Source organism: Muntiacus reevesi, chromosome 3 (genome assembly GCF_963930625.1).
Source record: "Muntiacus reevesi chromosome 3, mMunRee1.1, whole genome shotgun sequence".
Taxonomy (NCBI): domain Eukaryota; kingdom Metazoa; phylum Chordata; class Mammalia; order Artiodactyla; family Cervidae; genus Muntiacus; species Muntiacus reevesi.
The window spans coordinates 97,146,897-97,162,337 of record NC_089251.1 but is presented as its reverse complement, the minus strand read 5'-3'; the positions used below and the strand labels follow the sequence as shown (position 1 = coordinate 97,162,337).

Below are 15,441 nucleotides of genomic sequence, written 5' to 3'. Positions count from 1 at the left end.
CACCAGGACTTCTGTTTCCCTCTACAGACTTTGGCTTAGCTTATTCTTCAAGCTTCTGGTCTGCCCACTGCCTCTAGCAGTATCCCTTCTCCCAGCTGATTCCCATGGGACCTAGTCTGTCCCCCAACCAGTCAACTGGCATCTCAATGGATAGGCTTTCCCAGAACAATTGATGCTAAGCTGCAGAACTTTACAGATGTTCCAGTCAAGGTTAGGTGAGCTGCAAAATGCATCTGGTATTACTAAAAGGCTTGATTTGCCTTTATAAGGAGTTAAGTAATAGAGGATAACTGAATTTAGGTAAATGTCTGCTAAAGACACATAATTTTAGGGACTTCCTGGGTGGTCCAGTGGCTAAGGTGTTGATTCATTCAACATCCAAGTAAGTGAAAATCTGGGGAGATGTTTCAACTAGCTATACTTGAAACACTATAACCCTGAGTAACTTTTTGATAAAAGTATTCAGGATTGGTCACACAACTGAACAAGGAATCCATACATTAGTAGAAATATAAAAATTTATTGTTAAATTCATACATTATAGGAATGATCTGTCCAAAGTTTAAAAAAAAAACCCAACATTCAAAGTAGAAATATATATGTAAGTTAGGCTACTATCCATCATATTTTTTTCGTGTGCTTATTGTGAAAAATGTCCACTGTTGTTTCATGACATGGTCTTAAATCAAAATCACAATATCCAAGGTAAAAACGACTCTAAGAAGAGAAGAAAAAGAGTTTTTTTTTAAACAAAAAGGATCAAAGCCATTTTGTTAAAGAATGCAACACAGTCACATAAGACTATATCCTACCTGTGGTTTCTTGAAATAATCAAGTCCCCTTCCAATCTTAATCATCCATCCATTGTTGAACCTATTGAAATTAGTATATAGTATTATACTCCAGACATTTAAGTCAGACAATGATCAAAGTTGTATGAAGTGTCAGCTAAATCTCCCCCTAACAAATAAAATCACTTCTTTCAGTGGCAAGAGTTGAACTAAACCTGGGTTTACCTATGGGTTGTGTCTACAATGAAACAAAACAACCATTAGCTGATAAAAGAGTTTAACAATTCAATTAAACCTTCCTCATGAATTTCATCTTCCTGAGAAAGCTTCCCTGTTCTGCTAACAAGTGGCTTCCAAGAGTACTCAGGCAGACTGGTGGTGTTTTCAGGGCCTTCCCCGCCTAGAGGTGGGGATGTACCAGGGCAGAGGAGGCCCCGATGGGTACAACAGAGCATCCTGTCATGCCTACTAGAAAATTTAATAAACTATAAGAAGTAAAGCCAAATTAAATAAATACCAGTATCACCAGAAAAGGAAATTATCCCAATGCCATAATACTGTATGTATAATTGGATAGAAAAATACTTCCTTTGCCCAGATGACACAGAACATGTAAATTTTATTCCATTAGGAAAGAGGAAACTCACACAGAGGACAAAATTACTGAAATTTTTTTTTCTTCAAAAGTGAAAAATACTAAAATTAAGCTTTATTTAAATTTTTAATATTTAAGTGGAATATTATATGTAATTATAAATAACTTATGAGAAATAAAAAATAAGTATTTTTCAACTGCATAAAAATTAAAGTATTAAAAAAAATTAAAGTATTACTATATACTAACCTAATTTCTCGGTCATGTATTGAAGAAGAATATTCTAATTCCAAATGCACTCCGTGATTCCTGAGTGACTGTTTTATCTCTTCCAGGCCACTACTCTGCTGCTCTTTCCCAGTGCCCTGTTAATAGGAAAAAAAACAAAACAATTTTTTGACTCAGTTATTAATATTTTAAATTATTCCTAAGCTATGCAATGTGTGTGTTCAGTTGCATAGTTGTGTCATTGGCAGGTAGATTCTTTACTGCTGAGCCACCTGGGAAGCGCATGCAATGTGTATCTTAGGTGAATTAAAATATAAATATTCTACACTAGTTTCACTGTCCATTAATGCAAAGAAGCAACCAAAGAAGATGAAGAAGTTTAAGAGCAACTGTTTTTATCAAAATAATCATTTTTTTTTCTAATGTGAACATAACACAACTTGGTGCCATCTCCTAAGATGTATTTTAATAGTGCTATTTATTCAGAGAGAATTTCTTCTCAAATTAATCCTAGAAATATGAATTGTTTAGAATTATCCCTATTTAAATCAAAATCAAGATAGTGATGATAGAAACTATCAATACTGAAGACAGAGTGATTGACTCATAGAACATCCAAGAAACTAAATTGACAAAACTATTTGAAGAAGAGAGCTTAGCTAAGTGGCCAAATGCAAGGTACAACATACTAAAATCAACAGCATCTCCTCCAATGTGTTTTATACCTATTCCCAGGTGGCTCAGGAGTAAAGAATCCACCTGCCAATGCAGAGAACGCAAGAGGCGCAGGTTTGATCCCTGGGTCGGGAAGACCTGCTGGAGGAGGAAATGGCAACCCACTCCAGTCTTCTTGCCTGGAGAAGCCCATGGACAGAGGAGCCTGGTGGGCTACAGTCCACGGGGCCGCAAAGAGTCAGACACCACTGAGCGACTGAGCATGAAGATAGCAAGTTCATTTCCAATGAAACAGCTCTGGCTGAAGCATTACATCCAAGTTTGCTTTGAACTACATCCTACAACTGAGTAAAGTTCATGATGTTAAGAAAGAGTAAATGCTTTCAGGTACCTACTTCATCCAGAGAGGTGAGAAGATGAATAGTTCTTACTTTACATGGTCTCTTAACCAGCATCTCACAAAATCGAAGGAAGTTATACAGCTGAAAGATATTGGGATGGGTTATTACTAACTCATACATGTTAAATAATAACTATTTCATCCTATGTGAGTACATTTCACCTACCTGATGTGTTTGTCTAATATAAGGATCTTCTATCCAAACTTCTGTAACTGTTTCACTCAGGTATTCTTGAAAAAGGGACTCATAGCTGAAACCTGTTGCATTCTCTTCTATTTTAATTTGCTTGTGGTATTTTCCAGCTACAAAACAGAAGCTTCTGTAATAAAACCAGTGACTACTTGTTTTCTTTTTATACATACTATATTTATATACAGTGAAAAATCAGGAGCACATACAAGTTAATTTTTTTTTTAATGTTTTTAAACTCAGGCACTCAGTGAGCATTTTCGAATGCTTAATCTATACCAGACACATTGCAAGATGCCACACACACACAGAGGTAAATAAGGCAAACCATCCAATGCGGGAGTTTTGCCTTCATGGAGGCCAGGCAAGTAGGAAAGTCCAGAGATTTCTTGGAATAGGTTCTTGAGCTAAATCCTATAGAACCAGTTAGTTTATTCAGGAGAGAACCATACTGTATATAAAGATATCTAATATTTTTGTCACCATGAGTAGAATCATAAGCTATGATTCAGTGGGCAACTGGTCTTTCTCTTCAGATTTAAGTCTTTTTATGTCTTGCAATTTAATACCTGAGGTATTACATATACGGCTTCCCCGATGGCTCAGCAGTAAAGAATCCACCTGCAATGCAGGAGACAGGTTTGATCCTTGTGTTGGGAAGATTCCCTAGAGAATTCCAGTATTCAACCCATTCCAGTATTCTTGCCTGAAAAATCCCATGGACAGAGGAGCCTGGGAGGCTACAGTCCAAAGGGTCACAAAGAGTCAGACATAAGTGAGTTACTAAGCACACATTAAATATAAAAATGCAATATAATATGGAGTCTAGGAGTCTTAGAACTTGTAGAGAGTGTGTTAAGCAGAAACTTACAGTACTTCTTAATAATCCAAGCTAAATACTAGAATGCCATAGGGTCAGCAAGGGAGTTCTATTGTTTTTGTTCATTCAAAATGAATAATTATTGAATAAGTTATCAAAGACCTTTAAGTTTTTTTTTTTTAATATGATCTTTAATGGTAGTTCCTGATTTATATGGTGGTTGCACTTTTAAACTGTTTGAAAATCAGTGGTTTGGATTCTGTTCCTAGTATTTCAAAACATAAAAAGTTACGAACTGTGCATCAGTTTTCAAGTCAAGCTAGTCACACAGGTTAGTTTAAGCCAGTGTATTAAAGTCACAAAGTTGATGGTGCTCTATTTCCTTCAGATTTCAGAGGGAAACTGCATTGCAGGTTTCAATTTGGGATGAAGTAAACAATTTTATTACTCCTCAACAAAGTAGCCAGATAGCCAGGTTAATCTGGGTAGCCAGGGTTTGGGATAGTACAGAATAGCAGGAAGAGGTGTGCAGAGGGCTGGAGTAAACAGGAGCTGAGGGCTGGGGGACACTGACTTTGTTTTTGTTTTTTGAGGACAGCAGCTCCTCTGACTGTAGAATGCAGCAGCTGTGAATGTCAGGTGGCAACAGCCATTGGTGTCTAAATGTCTGTAAACTGGATGCTCAAAAAGTAGGGAACTAATTATAACAAGGGAACCATACCTCCTGCATCTCTCATCACTGTGACTGCTCAGTCATGTCTGACTCTGTGACCCCATGGACTACAGCCCACCAGGCTCCTCTGTCCATGGGATTTCCCAGGCAAAATACTAGATGGGTTGTCATATCCTCCTCCAGGGGATCTTCCCCACCCAGGGATCAAGCCCATGTCTCCTGCATTGGTAGGCTGATTCTTTACCACTGCACCACCTGGGGAGCCCCCAGAGAACCAGTTATAAATAGGGAACCATACCTTCTGCATCTCTCATCATTAAGAATACCTAACTCCTAAAACGTTCTGATTCAAGACAAAAACCTCAAAGAAGCCCCGGGCATTTCTTGAGCTACTTTAATATTTTGGTCATTTTATAAAGGGAGATACAAATAAAATACAGGCTTTATGTTCAGTATTGCTCTGTAGTAATAGTGAAACCGGAATCCACACATAAGCTTCATGGGGATCATGAATTCCTTAAAATGGCATGCAAAGTTCTGCAGTATGTAGAGCTGTCCTCAAATTCTCAGGAGGGTATCTGACTGCCACATTCCCTGGAGCAGAAAACAAAACAAAACAGGGCAAAGGGGCTTCCCTTGTGGTCTAAGACTCTGAGCTCCCAGTGCAGGGGTCTGGGTTTGACCCCTGGTCAGGGAACTAGATCCCATACACTGCAACTAAAAAAAAAAGTCCCTGTCTTTTTTTTAGTGATGCAACTAAGGCCCAGTGTAGCCAAATAAATTAAAAAAAAAGAAAAAGTTAAGAATTGGAAATGCAGAGGAGACGTGTAAGCTCCCAAGAGTAAACAGTCCAGACCACGAAGAGCTCCAAAGGGCACAGCCAGAAACACTGTGTGAAACAGGCTTTGTCACAAGAGCTCAGGCACACACTCTCCAAAGTAGCCTCCTTACCTTCTTTTTCTTGGTCCAAGTATTTCTTTATGTGTTCTGCTCTATCCATGTAGTCGGAAATTCTTTTTCTGAGATTACACCTTTTTGTTTCATCTTTGGTGCCTACAAATTAAAAAAATAGACTCTCAAGATTCCAAACAGGCTTTCTCTTTGGTACAGGAAAATTTCCTAAATTTTCCACGGATTTCCTGTCCTTTGGTATGGTTCGCCTTGGTCCTAAAATACACAAATAACAGATCCCAATTTAGCTTGATCCTGTACGACCTTCACCTTTCCACTGAGCATCGGAAGCCACTTTATTTAGGAGTGGGGACTCTGACACTGTGACTGACAGCTGGGGACACTCAATCAGGGGTGGAAACAAAGGTGGCTTATTACATGTCACTGACTCTGAGCACTATTTTGTTCCAATTACCCATAAGTTTGAAATCTTAGCATAATCAAAAGATAGCAAACAACATCTTTCTTACACAAAACCAGTCTCTATCCCAGACTTCCCCTTTACAGCTTATGTTATCTCATTTTCCCAGCCATCTCCAAAATCAAAGGTATTTTTGAGTATACATTATCAATAAAAGCTTATCCCAAGCCCTACCTCCAACCAGTTACCAAATTACTTCTGGTCCCTTCCTTCCTCCCTTTTAATACTGCTTTCATTTTTCGCTTTAATTTCATCTTTAAACTCTGTTTTTAAAAACATTTTATTTTGAATTAATTGTATACTTATGGAAAAGCAAAGAAAATGGCAAAGACAAATGAAGGCAAATCCCTTCATCTAGATTGCCCTATATTAACATATTACACAACTACAGTACAATTATCAGAGCAAGCATGTGAACATGATACAACACTATTAGGTCATCTACATACCTTATTGGTATTTCATTAATTATCCCATTTTATTGTCCTTTATTGTGCCCATCTTTGGGTGAAATATTCCCTTGATATTTCCAATTTTCCTGAGATCTCTAGTCTTTCCCTTTTGTTGTTTTCTTCTAGTTTTATGTACTGTTCATTGAGAAGGCCTTCTTGTCTCTCTGTGCTATTCTTTGGAACTCTTGTGTCTAGTTGGATGTAAAATTGGAAGTATCAAGGGAACATTTCACCCAAAGATGGGCACAATAAAGGACAAAAACAGTAAAGACCTAGTAGACGCTGAAGATATCAAGAAGAGACGGAAAGAATACATGGAAGAACTGTACAAAAAAGGTCTTAATGAACCAGATAACTCTGATGACGTGGTCACCCAGAGCCAGATATTCTGGAGTTCGAAGTCAAGTGGGCTTCAGGACTCAATGCTGTTAATAAGGAAGAAGGCAATGGCACCCCACTCCAGTACTCTTGCCTGGAAAATCCCATGGACGGAGGAGCCTGGTAGGCTGCAGTCCACGGGGTTGCTAAGAGTCGGACACGGCTGAGCAACTTCACTTTCACTTTTCACTTTCATGCATTGGAGAAGGAAATGGCAACCCATTCCCGTGTCCTTTCCTGGAGAATCCCAGGGACAGGGGAGCCTGGTGGGCTGCCGTCTATGGGGTCGCACAGAGTTGGACACGACTGAAGCAACTTAGCAGCAGCAGCAGCAGCAGCTGTTAATAAAGCTAGTGGATGTGATGGAATTCCAATGCTCACTCACTTCAGTTGTGTACGACTCTGTGAGACTCCATGACTGTAGCCTGCCAGGCTCCTCTGTCCATGGGATTCTCCAGGCAAGAATATTGGACTGGGTTGTCATACCCCTCTCCAGGAGATTGTCCCGACCCAGGGATTGAACCTACATCTCTTATACCTCCTGCACTGGCAGGTGGCTTCTTTAATGCTAGCACCACCTGGAATTACAGTAGAACTATTCAAACAAAACCCTAAAGGATGATGCCATCAAGGTGTTGCAGTCAGTATGTCAGCAAATCTAGAAGACTCAGCAGTGGCCACAGGACTCGTAAAGGTCAATCCTCATCCCAATTCCCAAGAAGGGTAGTACTAAAGAATGTGGTAACAGTTGGATAATTGCACTGATCTCCCATGCTAGTTAAGGTCATGCTTAGAACCTTGCATGCTAGGCTTCAACATTATATGAACCAAGAAGTTCCACATGACCAAGCTGGGTTTAGACAAGGAAGAGAAACCAGAGATCAAATTGCCAACATTTGCTGGATCTTAGAGAGAAAGCAATGGAATTCCAGAAAAACATCTACTATGAAAAACATAGTTGTTTCATCAACTATGCTAAAGCCTTTGACTGTGTGAATCATAAAAAACTATGGAAAGCTCTTAAAGAGATGGGAATACCAGATCATCTTACCTGTCTCCTGAGAAACCTGTATGCAGGTCAAGAAGCAACAGTTAGAAGCCTGTATGGAACAACTGACTGGTTCAAGATTGAGAAAGGAGTAAGACAGGGCTGTCTGCTGTCACCCTGTTTGTTTAACCTATACGCTGCTAAGCACATCATGAGAAATGCTGGGTTGGATAAGCTACAAGCTGGAATCAAGATAGGTAGGAAAAACATCAACAACCTTAGATATGTGGATGATACCACTCTAATGGCAGAAAGCGAAGAGGAACTAGAGAGCCTCTTGATGAGGGTGAAGGAGGAGAGTAATTTCTAAAAGAACGAAAATCATGGCATCCAGCCCCATTACTTCATGACAAATGGGAAGGGGAAAAGGTGGAAGTAGTGACAGATTTCTTCTTCTTGAGCTCTAAAATCAATGCACATGGTGACTACAGTCAAGAAGTCAGAAAACGATTGTTTCTTGACAGGAAAGCTATGACAAACCTATACGGTGTGCTGAAAAGCAGAGACATTACTTTGCTGACAAAGGTCTGTATACTCAAGGCTATGGTCTTCCCAGGGGTTATGTATGGTTGTGAGAGCTGGACTGTAAAGAAGACAGAGCACCAAAGAACTGATGCCTTTGAACTGTAGTGTTGGAGAAAACTCCTGAAAGTCCCTTAGACAGCAAGGAACTTGCTGTTACTTCTTGCTCTTACTTCTTGCTCAGCAAGAACTTACTCAAATGTGTTCCTTTTTATGGTGTAATATAAAAATGTAGTATTATTCCATTGTCTATATGTACCACAACTTCCTTATCCATTCATCTGTCGATGGACATCTAGGTTGCTTCCATGTTCTAGCTATTATAAATAGTGCTGCAACAAACATTAGGGTACACGTGTCTTTTTCAATTTTGGTTTCCTCAGGGTATATGCTTAGAAGTGGGATTGTTGGGTCATATAGTGGGCTTATTCCTAGTTTTTTAAGGAATCTCCATACCGTCTTCCATAGTGACTGTATCAATTTACATTCCCACCAACGTTCCCTTTTCTCCACACCCTCTCCAGCATTTATTGTTTGTAGACTTTTTGATAATGGCCATCTGACTGGTGTGAGGTGATATCTCATTGTAGTTTTGATTTGCATTTCTCTAATAATGAGTGATGTTGAGCATCTTTTCATGCACTTGTTAGCCATCTGTATGTCTTCTTTGGAGAAGTGTTTGTTTAGGTCTTTTCCCCTCTTTTTGATTGGGTTGTTTTTCTGGCATTGGGTTGTATGAGCTGCTTGTATATTTTGGAAATTAATCCTTTGTCAGTTGTTTCATTTGCTATTATTTTCTCCCATTCTGAGGGTTGTCCTTTCACCTTGTTTATAGTTTCCTTTGCTGTGCAAAAGCTTTTAAGTTTAATCAGGTCCTACTTGTTTATTTTTGTTTTTATTTCTGATACTCTAGGGAGGTGGGTCATAGAGGATCTTGCTTTGATTTATGTCATCGAGTGCTCTGCCTATGTTTTCCTCTAAGAGTTTTATAGTTTCTGGTCTTACATTTGGGTCTTTAATCCATTTTGAGTTTATCTTTGTGTATGGTGTTAGGAAGTGTTCTAATTTCATTCTTTTACATGTAGCTGTCCAGTTTTCCCAGCACCATTTGTTGAAGAGACTGTTTTTGCCCCATTGTATATTCTTGCCTCCTTTGTCAAAAATAAGGTACCCACAGGTGCATGGGTTTATTTCTGGGCTTTCGATCTTGTTCCATTGGTCTGTATTCTGTTTCTGTGCCAGCACCATACTGTCTTGATGACTGTAGCTTTGTAGTATAGTCTGAAATCAGGAAGGTTGATTCCTCCAGCTCCATTCTTCTTTCTCAAGACAGCTTTCGGGGTCTTTTGTGTTTCCATATGAATTATTACATTTTTTGTTCTAGTTCTGTGAAAAATGCTATTGGTAATTTTATAGGGATTGCATTGAATCTGTATACTGCATTTGGTAGTACAGTCATTTTCACAATCTTGATTCTTCCTACCCAGGAACATGGAATATCTCTCCATCTGTTTATGTAGTCTTTGATTTCTTTCCTTAGTGTTCTATAATTTTCTGTGTACAGTTCTTTTGTCTCCTTAGGTAAGTTTATTTCTATTTAATCCTTTTTGTTGCAATGGTGAATGGGATTGATTTTTTAATTTCTCTTTCTGATTTTTCATTGTTAGTATATTAGTATATAGAAATGCAACAGATTTCTGTGTATTGATTTTGTATCCTGAATCTTTGCTAAATTCACTGATTAGCTCTAGTAATTTTCTGAACTATCTTTCGGGTTTTCTATGTACAGTATTATGTCATCTGCAAACAGTGAGAGCTTTACTTCTTCTTTTCTGATCTGGATTCCTGTTTTTCTTTTTCTTCTCTGATTGCTGTAACTATGTTGAATAATAGTGGTGAAAGTGGACACCCTTGTCTTGTTCCTGATTTAGGGGGAATGCTTTCAGTTTTTTACCATTGAGAGTAATGTTTGTTATAGGCTTATCATATATGTCCTTTCCTATGTTGAGGTAGGTTCCTTCTATGCCCATTTTTTGAAGAGTTTTAATCATAAATGGGTGCTGAATTTTGTCAAAAGCTTTTTCTGCACCTATTGATATTATCATATGCTTTTTATCTTTCAATTTGTTAATAGGGTGTACCACATTGATTGATTTGCGTATATTGAAAAATCCTTGCATTCTTGGAATAAACCCAACTTGATCATGATGTATGGACATTTGATGTGTTGCTGAATTGTGTTTGCTAAAATTTTGTTGAGGATTTTTGCAGCTATGTTCATCAGTGACATTGGCCTGTAGTTTTCTTTTTTTGTGTTGTCTTTGTCTGGTTTTGGTATCAAGATGGGAAACTATCATCATTTTCTTGCTTAAATATTATCAGCATTGGCTTTGAGAGCTCCTGTTGTACTTCTGATGTACCCCATTATTTTTTGAGTATTTCCTTACATTTTGGTGCAAAACGTTGTAGTTTTCTTGCTCCAGCCCCATAACGATTTCTCCCAGAAACTTTGGTTTCTTTTATTGGAGAATGGTATCAAGAGATCATATTCTGAGTGCTAAGTATGCTCACTGTAGCTTGGGGAAAGTCTAGACACTTTCTGTCAATACAGGCAGAAAGTCTACGGAGGTTTACTAATACATACATCTCTATTGCTGCATCTGCATCAAAGCCCACAAATTCACGTTAACTTTGATCCCACAGGGTTCATTCTAGCTTTTCTCCTTTCCTCACCTGTCACTTCTTTCATTATCCACAATATATTTACTAGCTTGTTCCTGGTTAGATCCCCGGGTAGGGAAGATCCCCTGGGGAAGGAAATGGCTACCCACTCCAGTACTCTTGCCTGGAGAACCGCATGGATAGAGGAGCCTGGCGGGCTACAGCTCATGGGGCTGCAAAGAGTCGGACATGATTGAGCGACTAATACTCTCACTTTCAAGTTCAGGATAGACATCAAACAGTTTCAGAATTCTTAAGCCATACTATCGTGAGAAAAAAAAATTAACCAACTAAAATATAATGTTTGGGGACTTCCCTGGTGGTCAGGAGGTTAAGAATATGCCTTCCAAGGCAGGGGACTTGGGTTCAATCCCTGCTCAGGGAACTAAGATCCCACATGCCACAGGGCAACTAAGCCCATCTGCCTCAACTAGAGAACCCAGGCTGCAACGAAGACTCAGCACAGTCAAAAAAGAATTAAAAAACAAAACCTGCTTTGCCACTTTCAGCTGTGTGATCTTGGCCAGTTATTCAACCTCTTTTTATCTTCTTGTCTAACATGGAAAGAGTAACAATACCCTAGAAAATTGTGGAGAAGACTAATTATGAAAAACTAATTGCAAAGAGTTGACATGACTTAGCATCTGAACAACAACAAATTATGAGACTGGCATGCAGGAAATACTCAATAAATGTTGTCAGTATCATTATCATCTACTTAATTTCTTTACACACTGCCCTCTCCGCTTCCTTTAGAACTAGATTTTATCTAACACCTCTTTTCTTAACTCTACTGTTACTTTGCTACTGCCTATAAATATACACTATTTTCCCTGTCCTCTTTCTTTTCTTTTCTTTTCTTTTTTTTTTGATGGGGAAAATATCTTTATTGTGTTTGGGGCAGCGGGCAGAGGTCCAGTCTCAGAACTTCTGGAACTGCTTCTTGGTGCCGGCAGCCTTGGTGACCTTGAGGACGTTGAAGCGCACGGTCTTGCTCAGGGGCCGGCACTCACCCACCGTGACGATGTCACTGATCTGGACGTCCCTGAAGCAGGGAGAGAGGTGCACGGACATGTTCTTGTGGCGCTTCTCGAAGCGGTTGTATTTTCGGATGTAGTGAAGGTAGTCTCGGCGGATGACGATGGTCCTCTGCATCTTCATTTTGGTCACCACGCCTGGGGGAGGGGTGTGGGGGGGCAGTTCCTGGTCAGGCCCCACAGAGAAGGGAGCCATGGGCAGCCCAGGGCATCTGGGAAGCAGGGGGCCACTGACTAGGGTTCCCAGGAAGCCCTGCATCAGCTGTGCCAAGTGGCCTTCTCAGCACTGCCCAGGGTGGGCGTCTGAAGACCATCGTGAAATAGACATCATTTGCCCCCTGTCCTCTTTCTTAATCATTATCCTTGATCACAGTTTGACCCATTCTTCAAACATGACTTTGTTTTCCAGTCTTCATCATATAGCCATCTCCAAGTCCCACTGGAAACTCACTCCCACATCTAATCAATGAGCCAATGCCAGTAATTCAATGTCCACTCTGTCCTCTCCCTTTCCTAATAAGTGGTGTCATTCAGGCCCTCATCTCCTCTCATCTGGACTCATGCAGGAGTTCATTAATTGATCTGCTTGACTTCAGTCTCTTCAGGTTCATGTCTCTCCTACACTCCTGCCCTGTTCACTCATTTATTCAAGAAATATTTACTGAGAACTTACCACATGCCAGGCATTATTCTAAGCACTGGAGACACAGCAGTTAATAAAACAAAATACAATTCCCCACTGTCATTCAAATGGGAGGAAAGACAACAACAGAGATAAATTGGTAAAACACGTATGCTAGACTGCTAATAGACAAACTGCTATTAAATAAAGCAAGGAAGAAGGATAAGGGAGTCCTGGGATGGGGGTTGTAATTTCACACTGGGGTCAGGGAATGGCCTCACAAATAAGGTGGTATTTGTGTAAATACCTGAAAGAGGAGAGAGAACAGGTCATGCAAATATTTGGGAGAAAAACATATTCCTGAGAGGCAGGCCCTGAAATGCAACTTTAATTATGTCACTTCTTTGCAGAAACTTTAGTTTCTCCTTGTCATGGGAATGAGTTAAAATCTCCTGGCAGTCAAGGCCATCCACAGCCATGCTCCAAGCACCATTATACCTTTAAACTTCTCCTCTTCCTCTATAGGTATATGCCAAAGTGAAATGAACCACTTATTTAGTAAAACAGCAGAGACAGAACTGGAACACTTTTAGCTGAGTTTCTGAAATTCTACTTAACCTTCCAAAACCCCTATCAAAAGCAACCTCCACCTTTCCATCCCCAAATGACCACTGGCTGTTTAAATCCTCATTGCATTTGTTTCCGTGACTCTTGGCACTTATTCCCTGCAGTACAGTTATTTGTATTTATATCTTAATCTTCCAGATCATGTTACTGTCTCTTTAACCCCCACAGGATCAGCGGACCACACAGGAGCAGAACTCCTGGGATTCTGCTGCTTCAGAGTCCAACACTGTATGCCATATCCCTTTCTGGGAGTCAGCAGAGCAGACTCACTAAAGCCTTGGGTTTCAACTGTGACTCTACTAATGGTGGCAGTTCACGAAAGTGAACTTTGCTTTTTATGTGGTAAAATGAGGGTAACATCACCTCATACTTCATAGGGCAACCATAAGGACGAACTGGGATCATGCTTTTAATGTGCTCTGCACACTACCTACCACTCAAGACTTATAAGTGATAGTTACTCTTGTTATCACCATCATCAAATGGTCCCTGCCCGAGGCAGGGTTTTAGAGTTCTAAGAAAAGCACTGTACACTGAAGAGCAGCCTCCGCTGTCTCAAAGCTTCTGAAACAAATCATAAACATGCAGGCAAAAAGGCATAGAGGGGAGATCTTGGGCCAGACTGGGAACACAAGACGATGGGGAGCAGGGGCTCGTTTTAAGTCAATTAATATATAATTACATGTTTACTACATGCAAGGGATTGTGCTCAGTTGTTAAGGTTATTTGGGTACGTCTCAACACTGAAGTGGTCATCTGATGCGAACGGCCAACTCATTGGAAAAGTCCTTGATGCTGGGAAAGACTGACAGCAGAAGAAGAGGCCGTCAGAGGATGAGATGGCTGGATGGCATCAAGGAATGCAAAGGACATGAACTTGGGCAAACTTTGGGAGATGGTGAGGGACAGGAAGGCCTGGCATGCTGCAGTCCATGGGGTTGCAAAGAGTCAGACACAACTGGGTGACTGAACGACTCAACAACAACAACATTGAGTAACCATGTAACAGAAAGTCTTAACTCTCACAATCCTATACATTTCTCACATGAAATTTCAGTATATCCATTTGTAATGAAAAATCTTAAATTGGAGTATAGTTGGGCTTCGCAGGTGGTGCTAGTGATAAAGAACCCACCTGCCAATGCAGGAGACATAGGAAACACCCGCTCAATCCCTGGGTCAGGAAAACCCACTCCAGTACTCTTGCCTGAAAAATCCCATGGACAGAGGAGCCTGGCAGGCTACAGTCTGTGGGGTCACAAAGAATCCCACATGACTGAGAAACTAATACTTTCATGGTTGATCTACAGTGTTGTGGTAGTTTCATGGGTACAGCAAAGTGAATCAGTTATACATACACATATATTCACTCTTTTTAAATTCTTTTCCCATGTAAGTCGTTAGAGAGTACTGGGTAGAGTTCCCCGTTCTATACAGTAGGCCCTTATTAGTTTTTTTTTTAACTCATAATGAAAATGTTTAATGAGAAAAATAAGGAAAAGGGTGTAATGAACACCCTTATATCTATCACCTAGATTTAAAAATTGTTAGCATTTTGTCGTATTTGCTTCAACGTTCAAATTCAGACATCATGACAATTAATTCCCAAACATGTTAGTCTGCACCTCTAAAATTAAGAATAGAGTTTGAAAAATACCATACTACCTAACAAAGTTAATCATTTTATTGCTACTTGTTCCATATACAATCTTCCTAAATTGATCCCCAAATGTTTTATACAGTTCGTTCAAATCCAAGTCCCTTCAAGGCAGCTATTGCATCTAGTTACCTCTTAAAATTCTAGAACAGTAACCTCTCCTTCATTGACGACATCAATCTAATAAAGATACAAAAGAAACCAGTCCACCTGTCCTGTAGAATGCCCCATCTTCTGTATTTCACTGCTGTCTCGCGGCGAAAGGAATCGTTTTAACTCTTTCACTCCCACTCAGGCAAGACGGATTGCAACTCCTTTTCCTCCAGTCTCCGCTCCCCAGCTCATTGCTCACCTTTCAGAACCTGCAGGAGCAGATCGATCCCCTCCTGGTAACACACCAGAGCCTGCGAGTACCGGGACTCGGAGTCTAGTTCCAACGCCCGCTTTATCACAGTGACTGCAGCTGTACTCCCAGCGTCCTGCGCCAGGCCGGATCTCGCCATAATCCCGGAAACTACTGTCAGCTTCTACCCATTCCTTGGTGCGTGGGTCTGCGGCGCGCCCGCACGCGGTCACGTGACGCATCTGCGCTCTCTTTTTATGGTGCCGGAGTGGGCGGGAGTCGGCTGGAAC

The 15,441-nt window shown here is 40.3% G+C and overlaps 2 protein-coding genes and 1 non-coding gene across 5 annotated transcripts; all 3 read right to left on the bottom strand.

Moving 5' to 3' along the window:
- Positions 1 to 500: 500 nt before the first annotated feature.
- Positions 501 to 15,368, bottom strand: MITD1 (microtubule interacting and trafficking domain containing 1). Of its 3 annotated transcripts, none has more exons than XM_065927442.1 (7): positions 15,161 to 15,368; positions 5,324 to 5,425; positions 2,856 to 2,992; positions 2,685 to 2,771; positions 1,636 to 1,751; positions 813 to 873; positions 501 to 717 (listed from the first exon to the last, which is right to left on the bottom strand). In XM_065927442.1, the coding sequence occupies exons 1-7, from the start codon at positions 15,309 to 15,311 to the stop codon at positions 622 to 624; spliced, it is 750 nt and encodes a 249-aa protein (XP_065783514.1). In that variant the 5' UTR covers positions 15,312 to 15,368; the 3' UTR covers positions 501 to 621. The 3 variants fall into 3 exon arrangements, with proteins under 3 accessions (XP_065783514.1, XP_065783515.1, XP_065783516.1); XM_065927443.1 differs by having other exon boundaries at positions 2,721 to 2,771; XM_065927444.1 differs by having other exon boundaries at positions 5,324 to 5,539; positions 15,161 to 15,288.
- On the bottom strand, positions 11,020 to 12,098 carry LOC136162806 (small ribosomal subunit protein uS17-like). The gene has a single exon (XM_065927254.1). It carries the CDS (start codon positions 12,096 to 12,098, stop codon positions 11,787 to 11,789), a length of 312 nt encoding a protein of 103 aa, XP_065783326.1. The 3' UTR covers positions 11,020 to 11,786.
- Positions 12,152 to 12,238, bottom strand: LOC136165804 (small nucleolar RNA SNORD35). Its single transcript, XR_010662774.1, has one exon. It is a non-coding gene; the product is annotated as a small nucleolar RNA SNORD35 (small nucleolar RNA).
- Positions 15,369 to 15,441: the final 73 nt, after the last annotated feature.